The sequence below is a fragment of the Centruroides vittatus genome, unplaced genomic scaffold (assembly GCF_030686945.1).
Source record: "Centruroides vittatus isolate TY-2023 unplaced genomic scaffold, ASM3068694v2 contig_392, whole genome shotgun sequence".
Taxonomy (NCBI): Eukaryota; Metazoa; Arthropoda; class Arachnida; order Scorpiones; family Buthidae; genus Centruroides; species Centruroides vittatus.
In genome coordinates, this window is record NW_027122208.1 from 801,025 (window position 1) to 813,630 (window position 12,606).

General features: G+C 31.6%; 3 protein-coding genes across 3 annotated transcripts in view; 2 read left to right on the forward strand and 1 right to left on the reverse strand.

Annotated features, from left to right (window-relative positions):
* Nucleotides 1–12,606, forward strand: part of Swt1 (Swt1 RNA endoribonuclease) — a 275,536-nt gene that overhangs the window by 105,914 nt on the left and 157,016 nt on the right. The window lies entirely within an intron of this gene.
* The window catches only part of LOC136975991 (alpha-aspartyl dipeptidase), a 170,361-nt gene that overhangs the window by 14,827 nt on the left and 142,928 nt on the right, over nucleotides 1–12,606 (reverse strand). The gene's annotated exons all lie outside the window — the stretch shown is intronic.
* Nucleotides 1,410–12,454, forward strand: LOC136975959 (transmembrane protein 179-like). The gene is made up of 5 exons (XM_067271141.1): nucleotides 1,410–1,814; nucleotides 4,654–4,844; nucleotides 9,788–9,922; nucleotides 10,091–10,172; nucleotides 11,695–12,454. The coding sequence occupies exons 1-5, from the start codon at nucleotides 1,719–1,721 to the stop codon at nucleotides 11,842–11,844; spliced, it is 654 nt and encodes a 217-aa protein (XP_067127242.1). The 5' UTR covers nucleotides 1,410–1,718; the 3' UTR covers nucleotides 11,845–12,454.

Consider the following 12,606-nt stretch of genomic DNA (forward strand, 5'->3'; position numbering starts at 1 on the left):
TCAACAAAAAACTGCGAGGCAGGAATTCTAATATTTTAACGTTATCGGACAAGATTGAAAGCTTTCGCGCTAAGTTGGTGTTACGGATCGGCCACGCTACCGATGGTAGTAACGAAATGTTCCCAAATGTCGTGGCTGCCGATTCAGAAAAAAAGTGCCGGCTTTGATAGTGAAACACTCGGAGCTATTAGGAGAAAAAGTGAACTCTTATTTTCCTAAGTGTGACCCGCAACTTACGGACTGGGTACGAAATCCATTCTCAGATAGCATTTCCATCGGACACTTACCGATAAACGAGCGGGAAGAATTCGTGGAGCTAAAAACTAATCGGACATTAAAACTAAAATTTTCCGAAACAGAGCTAGCACATTTTTGGCTGCATATAAAAAATGAGTATCCACTGCTTTCAGAGCGTGCTATTGCAATTCTCTTACCATTTGCCACGACCTACTTACGCGAATTGGAGTTTTCGACTCTCATTACGATTAAATCGAGAAAAAGAGAACGCCCGAGGACGATTGACCAGGAGATGAGAGCAGCCTTATCAACGATTGTTCCAAATTTTGATCGCCCGTGGTCAGTTAAGCAGGCTCACATTTCTCATTAAACATTGTACTGATTTTTATAATAAATAAATATTAAATAAACATTGGTTTTTCTTTGGTGTACCGCTAAAATTTCTTGATTTGGTAGATGTACCTCGAACACAAAAAGTTTGCGGGACCACTGGTCTAATCCACTCTTTCAGAATTCGGAGAAGCTCATAAATATAACCGACCGATTTCCGAATAATCATCTGTTTTTCACGTGGGAATATACTAAAACTTATATTTGAAATTGCAATTTGGAACGCAACAGAAAGCTTTGCTTTTTCTATTGTTAATCATCTTTACTGCCGATAATACACTAGAATTAATCAAACGACCCAGATAGTTTTGTTTTTAAACACCAGAGGGCGAGCATCCGGTGAAAAATGCGAATTATCCTCGACCCGTACGATCAAACTGTTCACATAATGCATTTTGGTATACGTGATATATTTGTGTTCGACGTTAAAACACGTCAATTTAATGTAAAAATGTTTTATTTTTAAAAAATTGTTTCAATTTAATAAAATTAAATCATTGTTGCATTTAATTTGTTTTATTGGTATTATTCCTTCCTTTAAATCACTATCCATCCGCGTTTCCTACTAAATGAAATTATAATTCATGTTTTAAGATAATAAAATATTTATTTCGTTACATTTTTGCAAGTTCTGTTAGATTTCCCAGTCTGCGGTGTTAGCGTTCTCGAACCGCTAGATGTCACTAGTTGGCGCCGTCGCCACTACGGTACACGTAATTCACGAGAGTTTCCGCTATCGTCGTATAAGCTATTTGGAAATACGGTATACGAACGAGAATGTCCGAATTGGACCTCCGAGTCACTCGAAAGCAACTTTCCGGTTTCGGAAGTTTTAGGTGAGTTACGCTCGATTTCCGACATAAATCTCGAAACCTTCCGACAGAAATGTGATAAAAACGCTCCGGAAACAATTATTATCGTAGAACGAGACAGAAATTTGAACGAGCCAATTAGATTTCGTTGACTTTGTAAACATTCTCGTGACGGGATACGCCTCCTGCTTATACGAGTTTCGCATTTGTGCAGTAAATGAATTTCGAATCATTTTTCTCAATATCTAAGTAAAGTTCGTTCGCCCTAAACCTGTAAAAATGGTCCTACACTTTCAATTGTTGCTGTCGACTATTTTGTACTTCGGTGCATTCGTATGTGGATTAATGATTACTATCTGCTTAGCAATTATAAAGGTAAAAATTTCTCACTACTCGTTAAATACCAACTTGGTCGTACGGTATGCTTCTTACGAAATATTTCTACTTAAATTTGCTTTATTACGCAACTTACATAATAAAAGAAAATTTGTTATATTAATATTATGTCGATTATATATCCAATTTTTGGAAAATTACACAACTCAAATCCTTAAATGTGTCGACAAATGTTCCACTATAGTTCGAGGGGTTTAGTGAAAAATTGTAACTTCTTAACCAGTGGTTCCTAACCCGGGATGCGAGAGAAATTTCAAAAATTAAAAAAAAAAAAATACAAACGAGGCAACCGTATTCTCTAGAAACCGTGGTACCCGGCAACGCGGCATTCCCACTTCGCACACGCTACTGTACCGTCTCTCGGCACGTCGCGCTCGTCGTCGGTACGCGCAGTTAATGTAGTCGCGCCGTCGCGTGCGGTACGAAAGCTAGTCGAGACGCGTTCGCGTACCTCAAATAAGAACATAAACGAGGTTTGTGACAATATTTACGGGTGACCCGGAAAACGTGACACTTGTACGGCACGGATTCGCTCTAACACGGTTCGACAATTGGGTAAAACCCTCGTACGACAAATATACACACATTTTTTAAGGGGGTGCGAGAGCTTATTTTCGGATTCGAGGGGGTGCCGACCGCTAAAAAGGTTAAGAACCGCCGTTCTCGACGGAAAAAAGTTTTAGCTCGAAGCAAAATAAAACAATTAATGACAAATGATGTATTAAAAACTTGTAAGAAGAAAAGCACGCGCTTCACTTTTCTTAAATTTCATTTTAAAATACTAATGTTATTGTTAAATCGACTTAGGTAAAGTACGAAATAAGTAGACAAAGCGGATTAATAAGATACGTTACAAATACTTTTGATAGGAAAGAAAACGCGATTAAATTTATAAAAAGTTTATTGTAAATGAAAAGATTGAAAGAATAATATGATCTAGATTAGATTATAGAAAAAGAAGTTAGTTAAATGTAGTTAACTTACTTTAATTAGAAAATAATTTAAACCTTTTCTATATTTAAATATACTAGGAATGTATTGCGAATTGTACGATTTGATACTTACTTTATATATATATATATATATATAATGTATAACTTAATAGCATTCGTATTCGTATCGAGTTGTATATAATATATTAAAAGTTTTGAAGAAATATTTAATTTTGTACTTAACATTTTCATTTTAATTACAGTACTTAGTATTATTTAATATAAAATTGGACGTAAATTTTGCGATCGAAATTATATATTACGTGTATCGTAACGTAAATGCGTAGCGAGAAAGATAAGAAAATAATACGAACTTAACGCGGTATTAGTTTTAACGTTTAGCGGTTTGCTAATTCGGCGATATTATTAAATCGTTGTTCGTTTCTTAAAGTTTATAAATAAAAATACCATTTTGCCACAAATACAATCTTTCGCAAATTATCAAATTAAGATTGATACGAAAGATAAAATTTATCTTTAAGTAATAATAATTTTCAATGATTTAGTGTAAAAAAGATACGTTTTATTTTAAAATATAATTAACGAAGATTTAATTTAATCGTTATAAATAAAAGAACAGACAACCGCTATACCGGTAATAAAATTATTTTGCAAACTATAAAAGAACAATGAAAAATACGCGTTAAGCATACTCTTCGAATGTAAATTAAATCTAATCCAAACTGTTTTTCGAAGCAACAAAAACTGAGCTTAAATTTTTTTCGACCGAATGATAGAATAATTAGGAAAATTATTTTCCTCGTTAGTTTTTTATTGATATTTCCTATTTATTTTATCACTTTTTTGTGTTTTCATAAAATGCCTTTAAAATTATCACTCTTATCATTTCCTCCATTTTAATTTTTTACAGTTAATCTAATATAGTCTTTTTCCAATCTGTTTATATTAAGGAAGCCATTACACAAAACTAGAAAAATGCCACATTATAAAGAATAGCTGGAAATTCTCCCGAATTTGCAGATTACGGATTGAAAAATGTTGATCTAACAACGTAAACGAACTAGTTAGATTTTATTTATACCGTTAATAGAATCGACATTAATCTGTATGTATATTGGACAGATCTGGTTGGCCGGGGCCGGGCGAAAGCCACGGAGACGCGACGTGCGGCCGGAATAGGAATAGCATTAACACTAACACATACATACTTTTATACTTCGGAATATGTTGATTCGAACTGTTTTTCGTACATAAAACGAGTAAGAAAAAGTTCTCGTTGTTGTGTTTGAGTGAATATAAAAAAGTAAGTTCCGTCTGTTATGTACGGTGTACTCGTTTCTACTTCTAATTTTTATAGTACGGTATAAAATAAAAATAATACCGTAAATACCCTGGGAAGGGGACTATTTGCCTCCACAAAAATATTGCGCCGTGTCTCTCTTCTGTATCTTACGTATCGACACCCGTCTTTTTCCGGCTTTTTTCTTTGTCTAGATATGTTTAGAAACTCGCTAATTGGTTAATTTTACCAAAAGTATTAATTCGGAAATCGTGCGATTAATCGAAACTGGAATTTAAATACCGTTAATGCGTTTTTATATTAATCGAAAACAAATAAGTTTTCATTCAAATGTAAGGCACGGTTTAATAATTATTACTTAAAATAGCTTAAATCTTTAAAAAAACAAAAGACCCGTTAAAATCCGTTAAAATTTTCTTTCGGAAAGACGAGATGTCGGAAAGTATTTATTCATTTTTAATAGCATTCCGTCTAGTATATCGATACGTGTTTATGTATTTATAATTAATTTTATTATTAACTTTAATTTATTTAAAATACATTATAAAATATTGAACTTTTTTAGTCCAACGTGTCGGTAAAATGTTTTCTGTTTTCCGAGAAACCTAAGTTTGTCGTCGAAAACCAAGACTGCGGAAAAGTACCTATTTGCGATTTTGAATTGTATTTACCCGCAATTACTTTGCTCTATGCATTTGCAATGACCGGTTACCACGGATATGCGGCATTGGTCGCTTTTAGAGATCAACATATTGGGTAAGTCTAAAAATTTTATTATTGTTGATATATAATTTTTTATTAAAGCAAAAATGATTACGCTCTCTTACCAGTAAAATGGCCTGGTGTATTTCAACATCCGTTGCATTTTTAGTACAATGTATTTGATAGCAATTATGCATCGAAGCGGGTACGGACGGATACGAGGAAACGTCTATTTTGTAAAAATGAAACGCGTTTGGTGGTAAAGAGTCAAATGGTACAAAACTAAAATTAACAATATTTGCCGGATATAGCATTGGCGTTTACCATCGCTTAAAAGGGGTTTTGGGCAAATAAAACGAAATGTTACGTCCTTCGAATTTGACGTTTGCCCGAGTTCGAGAATTGCTCCGACCTCGATCGCGGTAATAAGGATTGTTACCGCCATTGATGTCGGAGGCTCAAAAAATTAGTGTAAATTCTGTTGCAGACCGTATCTTTACCGAAGAGAGATTGTCGAAACCTTCGATCCAAAATGCATTTAAATAAAATTGTCTTCTGAGTAATTCTTGAACTCGGTAAACATTGGATTTGAAGGACGTAACGTTTCATTTTATTCGTCCAAAAAATCCCCCTTTTCGGTGGTTATAAAAGTGAAGTCAAATTCTTTGTTAAATGCCGTTTTTGCTTCCTTGGCCGAGGAGACCGCCGGATCGGATTGAACCGTAAGGGTTTAAAAAATTTTGCCAATTCTCTTTCTTAGAAATATGTAGGATGCGTGTGTTTGTTTACCAGGGGGCACAAAGGCCACCCCGACTTACGAGTGTTTGCTTTAAAGAATAATGAATGAATAAAGAATGTCTCGAGCATTTTACGTAAGAGGGATGTCTAAGGGCCGGGAAGAGTCGAAGCTATACTGGGCAATGTAACATTTTTTCTTGTTTTTCTCACGATAGTCGGTGTTGGGTCTGAAGCTAATATAATGGATCCGGATTGCAAAAGGAATTGATTTGCTCTTAGCGAGAAATCATCGTTTTGGCACATTTTTACCCCTTTCGGTAGTCTTAGCAGAAAAATAATTTTTTGTATAGAATTGCATGCTATAAAGGGAGTTCAATTCCCAAAAAGTTAAGAAGAAAAACTATAAAATGTGTTAAGAGAGGAAAGTATTGATTTTTTTTACAGAAACGATGTAGCAGAGTTGCTGTAAAAACAGTTTACTACTTAAACGGTTAAAACCGAGAGCAGAAAATAAAAATTAATTTTCGTAAATGAATTTTATGTGAATTGAACAAAAACTGACAGGAAGCACCACCACTCGAGAGCTCAAAATTTTTATGTAAAAATTATTCTTATATATAATTAAATTTACTAAAGCGTAAAAATAGGCTTTAAAGAGATATGTCATATAAATCTTTCGTGTTCGTAATTTTTAAATCTGAAATTGCCACGGCATCCATTTTACCCAAGTTGTCAACTATCCAAGATGGCATCCATCCACATTACCTCAAATAAATTGGATTCTATTGTATATTAGGTGTACATATATATCAAAATATATGATTAATTTATTTTTTAATAAAAATATCACTATAGAATTAAGGTTTTAAAAATTAATTTAAACAAATAAACTATAAATCAATTGTAGCCTTTAGTAAACACTTAGAAAATTACTATTCTATAAAGTTTAAATCTGTTATCTAATACTTGAGATAAAAAATTTAAACTAAAGAGATAATAATTATTTATATATTATTTTATTACATTTAACTAGAATTCTTAAATCTGTTACAGCAGATATAATTTATTTAAATTTTCCATATCATAGGCCCCATCGACTAAGTGATAAATTATTACAAAATGGAGATTTTACTTTTACTTTCATATACAGTAATAATGAATTAAGAAAATACACACTCGAATGGTTTGAAGTTGACTAATCGGATAAGAAATGTTCGCTTAGGCTAATGTTACAGAAAATTTTCGGAATGAACATTTCTTATCACCCGGTTAGTTTTTAATGTGCACCTATCTACTATTTATTTTGAAGTTGACTATTTTGGGCTTTGTTTGATTCATTTATTAAAAATTAGAGTTTGATAGGAAAAAATCGTAACTAAAATAAATATCCAAGTAAACACAATCCATTTTTTTAAATTAAGTAAGCGTAAAGCTGGGTTTAAGTAGCAATAGAAATACAAATATTTGTTATAGATATTGGAATTTGCAGAAATAAAAAATGCACTAACAAATCCACAAAAGATAAATTTTTAAAGTAATGAACTCGACGAACGACAATGTTGTTTGAAAGGAGAAGAGAAAGACAAGAAAGAGAAACAAAATGTGCATCTGTTAAGATATGAAAATCATAATATTAGAGACTTATTTGAGTATCATTTGCTGTATAGATAGAATCCACTTGATGTAATTGCATTGGGACTGACCTATACTGATAACAATAATAGACTAATTAAGCCTACACTAAAATGATTACAGTTAGTGGAAATCTGGTTTTATTGACTCTTGACATTAAAAAAGACATGTTAAAACAATCTAGAAATATGTAACTTGAAGATTTATTATTATTATTTATTAATATTTCATTCAGCATATAATTGAAGAAAGAAATACCAGTAATTTATTTATAAATGAATTTGGATAGAAGTAAAATAATGTAATTAGTTTTTAAACATCATTTTAATCATCCATATTTATATTTAACATAATTGCCATTTAGAGAGATTTTTTTAAACAGTCAATCTATTTTTGCATTCCGTGCATAAAAACTTTGACTTTTTCTTCGTTCATTCTAATATAGTATCTTGAACTTTAACATTCAAGGTAGCTTCAAAAAGTTTGTGGAAAAATGTATGTAATTCCAAATTGCAGCTTCAGAGGTGTTGAGCAGAAAAATATGGAATTTCTGTCAAACCATTCTTACCAAAGATCCGCAAATGCAGAGTCTGCGAGCACATTGTTCCAAAATAGTTAACGGCAAACGACTGTCGGTTGCGTAAGGAAATTTGCAGCAATTTTATTGACACTGTTGATGTAGACCCAGATGTGTTGAACAGAATAATCACTAATGATAAAACATGGTGTTTCCTGTACAACTCCCAGACAAAACTCCAGTCATTGGATTGGAAACATGTATCTCCCAGGCAGAAGAAGCTCAAGTTGGATTGTTCGAGGGGAAAAATGATGTTGGTAATGTTTTTGACAACCATGGAATCGTGCATTATGAGTTCATTCCGGAAGGAAGAACAGTCGACAAGGAACGCTATCGGGATATCCTATGTGATTGCCTCGTGCAATTGCCGTAGGATATCCTGGTAGTGTTCCTTGTATCCTAGTATCCAGACAAAAATGACCCAATCTGTGGGCTTCGGGAAATTGGCTTTTTCTTCGTGACAATGCACCGGCTCGTCGGTCAATCCGCGTGCAACAGTAGCTGTGTAAACGATCTGTTACGTGCCTCCCACATCCTCCCTACTCACCGGACCTTGCCTCCTATGATTGTCACCTCTTTCCTAAGATGAAAACACTCCCGAAAGGCAGAAAATTTAACAGTTCTGACGAAGTTATTGCCACTGCGGAAAGTGCTATGCGCGCAGTCACAAATAAGGGGGTTTCAGAACATATTCTAATCATTGTACAACCACTGTATGAAATGTGTCGCTGCAGAAGGCCAATACTTTGAGGGTAATGACGTCTAAATGTGTGTGGTTTCATTCACTAGAAAATAAACAACTTTTTCGCAAACTTTTTGAAGTTACCTTGTATAAGATATTACAAAATCTTACAAGCATTCAAAAGATGTACAGTACTTATAGAATAAGGCCAGAAAGAACTGTTTCTTTTGTGTATCACAATAAGACTCCATTTTAGTACAAAAACAGTAAAGATACTTAACACCCTGAAGTTAATTTTATTTTATACTCTACTCACAACTCAGATCTAACATATCAGACAAAAATTAAAGGTAGTGATGATAGGTCAACACTTTTCATTGCATGACAAAGTTTCTGTATGAGAAGGAATTGAGGAAAAATCAGTTTTTCGTGCACAGAATGCAAAAATAAATTGTTTTTTGAATAATAAGTTACTCTAAATGGGGATTATGTTGAAAAATAAATATATATTAAACATGATTAAGATAATTTTTATTACTGTTTAAAACTAATCTCATTATCTCTTTCAAAACTAATTTTATAAAAATGGGGACTTTATTTATCAATCAACCCTTATATATGAGGGGGTCATTCCAAAATTTGATGTCACTACTTTTAAGACATTTTTGACTGCCTACCCCTTCCCAGTCACATTTTGTCACAAATGTTTAGACATTCCCCATGCTGATGTCACACTTGATCTTACTTTCTCTTGATATTAGAATCGAGCATTTCTATAAAACAGTACATTATTTTATCTATATTTCCTGCCAAGATGAGGCTGATTTTAAAAATAAGCAATAGAAAAAGTAAAAAATCAACATACAGATTTACTACAGAAGAGGTCTGATGACATTATACTAACTTAAGTCCTAGACTAAAGGTAATATGAGAGTAGTATATCGTTCAATGGTATCTTTATCTGTAATCTGTATCTGTAAAGGATAAATTGTTGCCATTATCCTTTCATATTAAAAGTTCCACTAGAGTTTAACTATTTAAATAATCAAAAATTTGCTGTGATCATTGATCAAAATGTTTCTGCGAGATGATTTTGGCAAAAAGAATTATTTCAAATAAAATTTTTGAGAATCTTTAGGACATTATTATTCTATTAGCACTCCCCCTACCCCATGCCACAATTTGCCACAAAATTTGTACAGTACATATCTCTTCTTCCCAGTGTGGACATTATATTTGAATGACTTGAGATAAATATAAATAATAATTATGAAACTTATTAACTCTTTTTATCAATGTTATTACTTAATATGTATTGTCATTTTTATATTATATTATATTTAAATGGCGGTTTGCTTAATTTTTTAGACGTACAATGTGGATAATGCCGTGGCTCTTGTTGAATTCTCTAGTTACTTTGATTACTTTTGTGGCCGCATGCCTATTTAGTATTGGTTTTCATTCAACATGTTTGAAATTAACTGATGATGATCCAACCAAAGTGTAAGCCTAGTTTTCTTTGTATTTAATGATCATATCTAAATATATATTACATTAAATCATTAAAAATTATATACCTTAGTTTTTTGGTTATATTTTTGATTTTTTATGTTTAAATTTTGAAAAAAATATATATACATATATATAATACTGTGTGTGTATTTTTTATAGGTGTTCTAAAATATTTAATAGGGCATATAAATCTAAGAAAATTACTTCTTTTGATGATTATAATGGAGCAATGTTGGTTCAGGTATTGTCCGTTAATGTTTTTTATTACCAGTACAATTTTTTAATAATTTTGATGGATTTACTTGTCAATTTTTGAATAAAAATATTAATGCATTTATTAATAACTGAAACTTATATTTAATTATAAATTATTTTTTTATTTAGAGATTGACAAAAAATTATTAATGAAACAATTATATTATATAAATATTTGAAATTATATTTGAATTAATTAATTTGTTGTTTGCTATTTGCCCTTAATATTTACAAATGTAAATAAATGATAACAAAATGACAGCGGTTGGGGTGGCAGCCTATCGCTCGGATCGGGTCCCGACGGGTCGAGGGACTCCGGGAGAGTTTTCGGGAAGTGGTCCGTCACCACACGGCATCCCATTGTGGGTGCCGTGTGGTGATGGCCACAGCAATAATGGGCTTACTAAAAGAGACCTTCTTAGTCCCACGGGGCAGAAAGGGTTAATAAATAAATAAATAAATCTTTCTAAAGCTGCTGAATAGTGATTGTCTATTTTATCACATCTTAGAACTGTTTAACTGTAAGAAATATGAATAGTCTAATCTAAATATTGATTTTATATAATTTAGTAATACAATAATTGTTGTTTAAACTTATCTCGTCTACTAGTAGTTTATCAATTAACGGGACTTATTATACTGGATTTACGGATGCAGCAATTAGGTCTTACAGATCAGAAATAATATCGTTTATTTAAATCCCCCGTATAATAAGTCCTGTTAATTGATAAAGTACTAATAGACGAGATAAGTTTAAATTTGGTTAAGGACACAAAGGCATATTAATTAATTATCGTTGCTTGTAACTTTTCAAATTTAAATAGAAATTCAAAATGTTAATTATTTAAACATTTTAATAAAAATTAAGTTATATCGACTAATTACTTTCACTGGTGAATATTCTCTACAGCTGTAATGTTTATTCGGGTTTAATATAAACATTTTGATGCGACATATAATACACATCTCAAAGCCCGACGAGTTAATATAATCGTCCAACAATCGCCTAAATATTTGGGCCGTAATATGGCTATAATCAAATAATTAATACAAACAAATTTGGTACTAGAGGTAAGCGTCAGCCACCATCTTAAAATAATTATTATTTTAATAATTATTTTAAGATGGTGGCTGACGCTTACCTCTAGTACCAAATTTGTTTGTATTAATTATTTGATTATAGCCATATTACGGCCCAAATATTTAGGCGATGGTTGGACGATTATATTTTGACGCGACATTCAATTAACCGAGAGCTCTACTCAAATATCAACATTGTTTGGTGTTAATATTAAAGATTACTTAAACTATTGCCGGAGAGTTCTATTATTTTTGAATTCGTTTATCTTCATTTTGATTGATGATATCTTAATTTTCCTGACAGATAACAGATATTCCTTTTTTCTCATATGCAATATAATGGACTTATTATTATACAATTAAACAACAATTTTATTTTAACAAAAAATAAAAAGTTAATAATAATTCAAATTTATTTTTTTTTTCAGTTTACTTATTGGGCATCGGTAGTGTTATGGATAGGAATATTTATAGCGAGTTGCATCCGCTTAATGAGGAACATTCGAGCTCGCTCCGGCGGTACTTGCGATCCGTCGTCGGACGTCAGACCGATTGCCGAATTGACTCCCACCGCCTAAAATGTTTATACGTCAAAATTAGGTTTTACAAATTACGTTAAGGTTCCGCAAATTAAGATTTTAATATCTTTTATAAACGAGTTTGAAAGTTAAAATTTATTTAATATTTTTGAGAGATTTTTTAGTCATTACCTTTACGAAAAATAATTATTTTGATCAACTAAACTATAAATAATTATTGCCTGTCGCCAATATAAATGCCTTAGTTTTCTAGTCACTTTTTTGTTTAATGCCAGTTCGGTAAAACAATGGAATTAATGTCGATTTATTAAACTACCATTTTTTGTTTTTCATTTTTTATGTACGTGTGTATAATACATTTTCGTGCTTTGAGATGTGTATAATACATTTATTATATCAAATTGTTCACAGACCAATTAAATATATTAAAGATAACATTATAAGTCATCTTAATCATATATTTAAGGTAAAAAATGATTTCTGTAGACATTTGTGAAAACACAATCATTTCTGAAGATTGATTATCGAATTTAAATATCAAAATACTGGTTTCACTAACAATATCAGCTACATTAGATTATGTTCGCGTATTGTTTTACTGCTTCAGAAACATATTAAATCAATCATTATATAGCAATAATATAATATATACATATATATTTACTGTCGCTCAATTTTTTCAATCTTTAAAAATATATTTTTATTAATCTAATTTATAAAAGAAAAATATAAAATTTTGTAAATTGAAAACTTGATATATTATGTAAATATTTTTGATGGAATTTGATGTAAATCGATGCA